Source organism: Dendrobium catenatum, unplaced genomic scaffold (assembly GCF_001605985.2).
Source record: "Dendrobium catenatum unplaced genomic scaffold, ASM160598v2 fragScaff_scaffold_926, whole genome shotgun sequence".
Lineage (NCBI taxonomy): Eukaryota > Viridiplantae > Streptophyta > Magnoliopsida > Asparagales > Orchidaceae > Dendrobium > Dendrobium catenatum.
This window is the reverse complement of record NW_021319388.1, coordinates 239,251-249,810: the sequence shown is the minus strand read 5'-3', so window position 1 is coordinate 249,810 and position 10,560 is coordinate 239,251. Positions and strand designations below refer to the sequence as shown.

The following is a 10,560-nucleotide window of genomic DNA, read 5'->3' as shown; positions in this document are numbered from 1 at the left end:
AAACTTTATCATATGCTTTCTCTAAATCAATAAATATCATATGTAGATCCTCATTATCTCCATATTTCTCCATCAAACCTCTCAATAAATGTATGACTTCCATAGTAGACCTACACGGCATGAATCCAAATTGATTTTGAGAAACATTAGTATCACGTCGCAACCTATGCTCCATAAGTCGCTCCCATAATTTTAAAGTATGACACATTAACTTAATTCCTCTATAATTCGCACACTCCTGTGCATCACCAAATATGTTTCCATTAACATATTAAATTTCTATCGCATTGACACATCAACATATGCTGCGCATGAGGAAAAAAAAACTACTTAAAACTTTGTTGAAATCCAAGATAACCCAAAAGGCAAAAAATCCAATTGATTCTGTGTCTACCCTTTGTGATCTACAAGGAAAGACAGCAGTTGATACAATCCTCACTATTACTACTTTAGATGATGATCTCTTGTTAGATTTAAGTTTTGTTGTGTGACAAGAAATCCATGACACATGCTCAAATCAATGCTCATTTCACCCCTCATGACCCCATAAATAGGAACTCAAGTATTACACCACATTTATCGCAGTCCATTAGCATCATCGACGCAGCACATTCATGCAGATCCAGTTGATCCACCGCCATATTCCGATTGGGGCCAAGATGATGCCAACCCAATCCTATGAGGTCCAACCAACCACAAATTACTTGAATCTAGAACAAACTGCTTGATCCACCACAAAGCTTTCGACCAGCTCACCACCTGTATGCACATATACACATACATAAACATCACAGATTAATTTTGCCTTGGCTCTATTAAATCATTGTCTTCTTCAATTTGAGTTTGACTCGAGTCAGCCTGGTTTGTTAATCAACTTGTCAGTTTCCTCTCGAACTAGATCTAAACCCAAAATAATATCAATTTTTGGGCACAACATTAGTTGCATCAGTAATCTTTGAAAAATAACCCAGATTTGTTAAAATATTGCATACTCTTAAAATGCAAACTAGTTACTGAATGGAACGTTGAAGTAGTTCGCTATTCCTCTTCATGAAAATTGAAATATATAAATATGTAAACATGGATCTATCACCCAAGATAAGCCTCATCCTAAATGCGAGAAAGAATTGCAAGTGAAAAATAAATAGCAATGCATATCACTTTGGTATGTTGATTGAGAGCTTTAGCTAGCAATTAAGAGGTCTTGAGTTCGAATTTTACGTATGTGATGTGTATATGAATTTGTTTTAATTGATCAAAATATCCTAATAAATAAATAAATAGCAGAAATTTGTAAAATTGCAAGCAAATTTCTCAGAAAAATATATGTTAACTTAAATGCCGTTAACTTTGAAGGATATAACTGATATATATTTCCTGGTAAGAATTCATAGAAAAAACAACAAGGATGCGACTTGCACATTCACCAAAATTTTTAAGCATCAACAATCAAAACTTCAGTTGTGTATTCCAAGTTCCCTGAACGCTGGGATGCTTAGTCACATGCCTTGTCCGCAGCTTAATGACCTTTCTACCCAGAGCATTGCGTAGTCTAGTTGAGTGTAACAGTATTTCTTCCGGTGATAAATTCTTCACGCAAATCACACGCTGATTATGGTTCTCTGCAGCGTGACAGCATATTAGAAGTTAACAAATACATGCAAGCTACAATTGCATATATGAACATATACAATTGGGTGCAATGGGATGCTTAATCAGATTCGACTATGTTCGGCACAACGGCATCCAACGCAACCTCCCAGCACCATCAGAAAAGAAGAGGTTTGGCACATTCTATAAAAAGTATGTCGATCGTGAAAGAGGGCAGTGTGAGAGAGACGATGAAGCGGACAAAATCGGTTTTTTTTTTATCAAATGCAAAGTGCTTGGATGTAATAGAGAATGGACGACATAGGAGAGGGAGGCTGTGGGCGAGCCAGATGAAAAGAAAGTGGAGATGCTGTTACTCAGGAATCAAGAGGTCATTGTAAGGGAAAGAAAAAAGGAGGCCATGGTCAATGGCGACGAGTTTAGAGTGGAATGAGACGGTGAAGCAAGAGAGTGGAAGCAGTGGTGAGTAGAGATGAGGCAGGCGAGCACCGATGCTGATGATTTTGAAAAAGAGATGGAGGGGAAGGGGCAAACAAATATGGAAAAGATAGTGACAGGAGCACTGATGACAACAGATCGAGCGGTATGGTAGAGGGATAGTTTATGGCGAGATTGAAAATAAGAACAAGAGATTCACGCATAACTCAAAAAATAAGGCATCATTTCAAATGTCTTTCAACTTGTATTTGATTGCTCAAAGAATTTCAAAATTCGCAAAGAATAATCATGACTTGCATTTATCACGCTGCTCTGCTTCAATTAACACAACCTTGCTTGCGCTGCTAATCTAACCAAGTAAAACAGGGGAACTTACTGTAGTAACCCTTCAAATGAGGATGTTGACCACGGATAAGTTCTGTAACAACCTCCAGCTGAGGATTCTTTTCCTTAAAGGATGGCAAATGAGTTTCCATGAATGCCCTGTCATTCCATTGGTGCATTCCTTAAAAACTAATTAAATTGAAAAGAGTATTCCTGTACTAGTAAGGAATTTAGACCAATGCATAGTAAGATGCCTTTATTCCTAGCCAAAATTTAAATAGTGTTTAATCAAAAACATGTATGCATTTAAGAAAGCATCAGTGCATCATGGTTTCTCTTATTACATTAGATATTGGTGTTCCTTGGTTGTATTTTTGTTCCACTATGATGAATCCGAAGTCAAAACAAGAAACAAAAATCATTATTAATTCAACAAAATAACAAGAAAGAGACATTTAAGGACTGAAAAGATGCAAGCCATCTTATATATGTAGAGTGACGACTGCCAAGGCCTTCTTTGTTGTAGTTGTTGCAGAACATCAGTATTAGATAGGACTTTACATCGTATTAGGCTTGATAAGGTCTTGGCAGATACACAATCTATTTTAAATCATAAGTTTAACCAAAAAATACAGTTTTGATGACCACTTGAACATATTCAATGTTTTCTTACTTACAGTTGATTTAACGTTATATATTAACCAGAATCTGTTGCGTCATTATCTACATAGACCTAGCTATTAACTAAATTACTCACAATTTACATAATTATTCATAACAGAGAGGTCTTTCTAAATATGATTAACTATTTTTTTAATATGATTCATTAATATTTATTTGATGGAAATAACTTTCAACAACAGAGACAAGAATCCGGTAATAAACTAGATGGAGAACAACAATCCAGTTTAATCAACAATGGTGAAAGATAACCGGTAAAACCTTTTTTATTCTTTTTTTTGTTTTTAGCGCTTATATCTTATGGTGGGGAAAACTTGAATGAAAGCTCAGACAGAAAGATTACACAAAAGAACTTTGAGAAAACATGCACAAGGACAAGAGGAAAGCGAAAAAGCAAAAGCAAAACTTATAATACAAATCATGTCAATTATAGATAAGTTGCGTAAAGACAACACTAGAAACCAAATGAGGTCATATTGCAGGTTAAGGCAGAAAATGCGAGTGATCCATGAGAAATATATTATTTTTAACACTAAAGTAAACTTAGAGCATAAACCTAGAAGTTTAAAACTTGTTTGCTTCTCTCCAATAAACTTTTAACCAAGTCCGTTGAATTTTTTTTGGAAAAAGCCTAGCTAAAACTTATATTACTGGAAGCACATTTAGAAAAACACCAACTACAAATGCAAGAACAGAGGGCGTTTGTATGATCAAAATTTCCATAACTGATGTCAAATACATACCTGATTCCCCTGCTACTTCCACCCCAGTCACAATAGCTCACTATCAATTTCTGAAGCTGCCAAATACCTCTCAGCGCCATCGTTCTGAAACCATGATCATCAACAAGCACAATAAGATATAAAACCTAAAAAGGATAGTTCATTTCACATACACATTAAAAACCAATAATTCATAGAACAGAAAAACAAGAAAATCCAATAATATCGTAACGAGGCCATCAAACATAAACCTTTAGTGCTTTGCTTGGTCCGATAAACCATCTCACAATCAAGCCTATACTCAGCTATTTTGCAATAGAAACAACAAATCGGTAAGAAGTTTAAAATGGAAACACAGCTTTGTAACGCAAAGAGAGAGGAAGGAATAACGAATCTTAAGCCTTACAATCACAAATGCAATGGAACTTTGGGAACTACCCTAAATCCTAAGAACAGTAAATGATGAAAATCTTTATCATAACCTAAATGAAAAAAGCATCAGACAAGCTGATGGGCGGGTTGGTCCGGGTTAAATAGAGTCGAATAACTGCCAATTCCTGCCCAAGAAAATTAACTGGAATACTCATCCTGTTCTTAACTATATAGGTTTGATAGGGCTGTTTCTATCTGGGTTGGATTGGGCTTTACAGGCTGCATAAAGTTTGTATCTGGGTTGGATTGAGCTATACAGGCCGCATAAAGTTTGTATCTGGGTTGTATTAAACTAGGCTGTTTAAAATAAAACTTTTAAATAACTGATGAAATTTCAGGGTTATTTTCTATTAATTTTTTAACCATGTCATTTTCAGAACATCATCCAGTTTTAGACAAGCTGATGGCCAGTTTGGAATGGGTTAAATAGAGTCGAATAACTGCCCAATTCCACCTAAGCAAATTAACTGGAATACTCATCCCGTCCTTAACTATCTAGGTTTGATTGGGCTTAGCCTGCATAAAGTTCTATCCGGGTTGGATGGACTAGGCTAATTAAAATAAAACTTTTAAATAACTATTGAATTCTCAAGGTTATTTTCTATTAATTTTTAATCACACAATTTTGAAAATAACATATACTAGCCAATTCTATACAAGATATTTATTTTATATTCTTCTAATTTTCCTTTTTTTTTTTTGTTTTTGCTCAACTTGCTTATTTTATAGTAGCATCTATTTGGATAGTTGTGTTTCAAATGGGTTGTTTAGTTGGCAACACGTTTAGTGTAAAGTAAACATAGAGACAGAGGTTTCAAAAATTCGAGCGTTTGATGGCTGCACTTCAAATGAAAATTATTTTGGGAATGAATTTGAAATTTACTCTCTAGTTCATTTTGAGTGCATTTGGAATTTGACTACTTCTAGCAACTTATAAGTACATAGCTTGGGTAAAAATGAAGTTAGCCATAGCTATCGGCTATAAGCTATCAACCAACATCACTGCTGCCACCGCCATTACCTACACCACCCATCATAGGCTGCCACCGCTACCACTCATAGGCCGCAATCATTGGCCATCACCTTAGGCCACCCACCAATCCACCACCACCACTTATATTGAATTCTCTCAATTTGATAATAGGGTAATAGCCCATTGGCCCATAATTGGCTTATAATAGGACTTATTGGGCTATAATAAATGAGTTAGTGGGAGGCCATTCATAATAGCCAAATTCTTGAGGGGCAAACAATCAATCCTTCAAATTCTATTAGGGACCTATTTAAAATATTATAATTGAACTTCAAGAATACATAGATCATAAGAATATGATATGATTTTAAAAATATCAATTAGAAAATGATCAACTATGAAAGACCAATCCAAAGAACGACAAGCTAGGGGCAAATGACAATGAAAGACTAAGGATACCTAAAAGAGCTTATTATCCCCCAATTCATTCTACATACCTATGTCCTCTAAGAAAACAATAACGCAAAAAAATGATAATAAACTAATGAAATTATCTCTTATAGATGTCAATGCTATATAGCCTTCAAATAACCTCATAAAAGTATGCTTATTATGCAAGATTATGATGATATTTGATAAAAATATAGAATAATTTAAGAGTAATGAGCTTCTTACCAATAATAAGTTGAATTTGGACATAGAAAAATCAATTAATATCTATATGGACTATAAATAGTCTTATAGATGACTCTAAATCTGGATGAAGCAAAATTAATGTAAATTTTTAAATGAAACTAAAATTGAAGCTGAAAATTTAAATCAACCCATAGAATTTGACTATAATTTTTTCCTTGGTTTGCCACCTCTTCATTATTTAATCATTAAATAGCATGTGGTTGTTGCATTCACCAAGTATCTATGATTTTGTTCTATTATGTGTTGAGCATTTGAGCAAATTAAATACTAGTTTTCAAAACAACTTTATTATACATATTGAAAAATATTTAGTTGCCAAGAAAGCTCATTATAGTGTTTTCAATTTTTCAATGGATGTACCCCTCAAACTTAAGGGAAAATTCTATAAGATGGTGGTGAAACCTGCAATGCTTTATGATATAGAATGTCAACCATTAAAAGAGAAGCATAAAATTTAGCATTGTAGAAATGAGGATGCTCAGGTGGATGAGTGGCTTTGCTCTTACAGACAAAATGTGAAACGAGAATATACGTGAGAAGGTTGGAGTAGCTCCAATGGCAGATAAGATTAGAGAGAATCGTCTTAGATAGTTTGTTCACATAAAACATCGATCTTTCAATGACCTGATTAAAAGAGTAGATATATTAGATCTAGCATATGCTAAGAACGGTAGAGGTAGACCTAAAAAGACTTGGCTAGAAAGCATTAGAAATTACCTTTTTTATTAGATTTAAATGAGAATTTGACTCTTAATAGGATATGACGAAGAAAAAAGGATTCATGTAGCCAATCCCACGTAGTGGGATAAAGGCTCGATGTTGTTGTTGTCATAATGATTGTGATTTAGTTTTTCGATCTTTCGTGCATCATCTTCATTTCATCAATTAGTCTTTACATACTAGGGCTTTTGTAATCAACAAATATCTAATATATTTACAAGTGTTTTATTTTTAAGTTTTAACATTAGTATTTTTCCCCCAAATGATGCAACTCAACTACTGAATTGAGGCATATTCGAAGCTCTAATACTTCATGTTTTTATAAGAGTTTATACATACATGGTGGTTTTATGTCTTCATGTTTTTATAAAAGTTTGAACACACATGATGGTTTTATATTTTAATCCTCAACGCTTCAATAGGTAGCATCTGAAAATGCATAAATGTTCTGATAAGATCTAGCACAAATATAAGATTACAAATGTGTTGTGCAAGCTAGTTTACTGAATCAACAAGATTAAATAAGCTAATTGAAGTAGAATAAGAAAGAAAAGTCAACCTTATTATTTGAACATTTTTCTCTGAATCACCTTTTGTCCATCACAATCATTAGCCTATCTCAACCATATCAAAACCCCTTGCTTGAGCATTTTATAACATGTTTCTCAAATAGTTCAACAATATTTTTGTAGGAAACTGAAACGCATAAAATCCTATTGTGTAATGGCTTCTATAAGCCTCTTTTGAAGGGGGCAAAAAAAGACACTTTATATTACTTTGTTAAATATGCCATTAGTTGTAATAAAGCAGCAAGAATACTAATGGTAATCCAAAAGTCTAACAATTACAAAAACTGAAACGTAGTTAGTACTACGGACAAGGAGATTAAAGAAGTAAACATTATAAGCACAAATTCAACAATACATAAGCTTAATATCGCTGCAACACTGAGTAGTAAAATACACTACAAAGTTTCAGTACAAGAGAGTTCACAAATTATGATTTAAATAAAACTTAAAAGGGCTCCTTAGTTAAAACATTAGTCACTGTCAAGAATTTAGATCGTATGCATTAAATCAGAACCTGAAATTTTTTAATAAAAAACTTAATTAAAGTGCCACCAAAGAAATTTGATCTTCGAAGAAAAATAAAACAATAACTCCAAAATACTTTTCTTTTCTCTCATTAACAAATATGGACACCATTTCAATACAGAGACATTATACTGGATTTTAACAAATAAATTGTTGTCCTTTCTTTAAGAAGATAACAGCAATGTACAATGACAAAAGTTCATGAATCTTCAATTGAACGGCATCTCAAATGCACTTCCAGTCAAAAGAAGATTCTACGCTTACATAGTACTATTAATGGTGCTGTTTGAAGGGAGAAACACTAATTTAAATAAAGAAGTATAAGAAGAATTTCCTAATTTTTATGCGCACACTTATAAGCTAAAAATTGACAACTGAATCTTCTTTTGGGACAGATTTCTAACTGCTTTCTAAAGCAGCGTTCGAGTATAAAATTTTTTAATTCAACAAAGCCTTAAACGGAGCAAAATCTTAATCCTTTTTTTAAGATGAATTAACTCGCTTATGCTAATGCCGTAGCGGGAAGCCTCTCAATTTCAGGGTTACTTCATAGTAATGCAAATAAAAAAGAAGATAGGGACAAAGCAGTTAGGGGCTGTTTGGATGCAGGATTTAACAGGATTTATGCCGATTTTGAGCAGGATTTATGCCAAATCCTGTCAAACGGAGCTTTAGCGCCCGCTAAATCCCACGGCGGAATAAATTCTCCGTCTCCTCCTTAGGACCGTAAATTCCGGATTTAGCAATTCCTGAAATTTCGCGGATTTACGGGACTTAGCGGCGAAAGTGAGAAAGGTAGTTACCTACACAGCGAGCGAGCGAGCTCCCGTAGTTGCTTCCGATTAAAATGTCGTGACTTCCGATCCGACAAGAAGGGACGTCGAAGGAGCGGAGTCGAACGGAAACGAAGGAGCCGAACTCGTCTCGAACTCCACCTCACGAGCAACGAAGTCGAACAGCACGAAATACAGTAGCTGAAAAGCAAACCTAGACGCTCTAACCTATTTAAAGAAATTAATCAAATTTAACTTAATTAATATAATTCAAAATAATAATAATAATTAAGTAAATTAATTAAATAAATAGTTGTATAATTAATGCAAAAATAAATTATCTAATTTAGGTTAATTAAATAATTAATAGTATAACTATCAATTAAAAATTAATATAATTAAAATAGAAATTATTAATAACATAATTAATAGTATAAATAATAATTAAATAATCAATGAGTAATAGAATACAAGTGATTACTGATATCATAATAGTATAATTTATAATTAAAACTAACTAAATAATTAATTAAATTAATTGTAAAATTAGTTGTTAAATAATTAATTATTTCAAAATATAATGAACTAATTAATTAGAGAATTATTAATATAATTAAATATCAAATATATTATTATACCATTGATGATAATTAAAATTAATAAGTAATTCATAATGTAAATTAAATTTAAACCATATTAAATTTAATTTTAACTGTCTTAAATCCTAAATTATATTGACAAACAGTTTCACAAAATTTAACAACTATGTTGCCAAATAATTTTTTAGGATTTAAAATGTCAGGATTACTAAATATTGATTTACATAATTCAGATTTAGTAATTAAATCCTATTAAAGTTAAATCCTACTTGTTGTCAAACAAGCCCTTAACCAGAGGATGAAAAAATACAAATAATCTTATGCAAACCTCTTTACTAAATCTATAAGACTATAAAGATGCAGTCTGCAACAACTAGTATGGTCGATTGGTAGGATTAAGAGGAGCGGGTGAATATGAAGGTAAGAGGCTCTAGAAGGTAGGGCTTGTTCTTCTAAGGGATTGTTTGGTTGGAATACTTTAGGGTGTAAATTATTCCAAATTTAGGGGTTTTTAACAATTTTGGTATTTGGTTGGATGAAAAAGAAATTCAAAGTAAACTAAATATAGTGTTAATTATTCTAGTTCATTTTTTAGATAAATCAAAATCACCTAAATTTGAGCGATAATGTTTTACATCGCAAGTAAGGTCACTTGATCGTCACCAATTGTCGCCGACCACCGCCACTAGCCACCTCCACCCACCTTAGGCCACAACCACAGGCCACTGCACCCATCGATGGCCACCAATGACACCCACTAGCAGCCACCGTCGCAACCCTCCTTCCACCATTGTCATCGGTCGTCAGCCACCACCATCGCAAGTAACAGGTCACCATCACTCCTCTCTCTAGCCACCGCCACCGCAGACCACCATCGCCTCCATCCTTTATCCACCACCACCGCCACTTGCCGTCCACCATCGCCGCCACCCTCTGGCCACCACAGCCGCCACCCTCTAGCCACCACTATTGCCACCCTCCAATTATCGTTTACACAGGCCTCCAGCCACCACTGCTCGCTAGTGTGATGCCCCATAATCTAATTTGGAATAACTATTCTTTTATCTTTTAAAAAGTAATAACTAGAGCCACTTAATTCCTTTTATTAATATCAATAGCAACATAAAAAAAAAAAAACTAGCAATCAAAACATCAATATATGCATCTATATTCAATTCTAAAAAATTATATACAATACTCAAGATCTATACAATCATGTCATAACTACTCTCTCTTAAGTAAAAAAGAATAACTAAAATAAAAAGAATCAGAATTCGAATAATCTGTTAGTTACAATCATAGTATATATAACAGTATTGGGTATCAGTAACAGAACTGTATCATTAACAGTATCAAAATTCTCAGGGTTAGTCATAATAACAATAATAGTAATCAATAATATTGATTAGTATTTATAATATTAATATCCATTCAATATAATTATCAATAATAATATTCATATATTCAGAAAAGGGTATCTTGCTCCTGCTCTTATAA

General features: G+C 33.5%; 1 protein-coding gene across 2 annotated transcripts; it reads right to left on the bottom strand.

The window, feature by feature from the left end:
- Positions 1-1,299: 1,299 nt before the first annotated feature.
- LOC110100521 (54S ribosomal protein L51, mitochondrial) lies at positions 1,300-8,673 on the bottom strand. Of its 2 annotated transcripts, none has more exons than XM_020828049.2 (4): positions 8,495-8,673; positions 3,798-3,881; positions 2,426-2,532; positions 1,300-1,622 (listed from the first exon to the last, which is right to left on the bottom strand). In XM_020828049.2, the coding sequence occupies exons 2-4, from the start codon at positions 3,875-3,877 to the stop codon at positions 1,450-1,452; spliced, it is 360 nt and encodes a 119-aa protein (XP_020683708.1). In that variant the 5' UTR covers positions 3,878-3,881; positions 8,495-8,673; the 3' UTR covers positions 1,300-1,449. The 2 variants fall into 2 exon arrangements, with proteins under 2 accessions (XP_020683708.1, XP_020683710.1); XM_020828051.2 differs by having other exon boundaries at positions 8,499-8,673.
- Between the last annotated feature and the right edge of the window lie 1,887 nt (positions 8,674-10,560).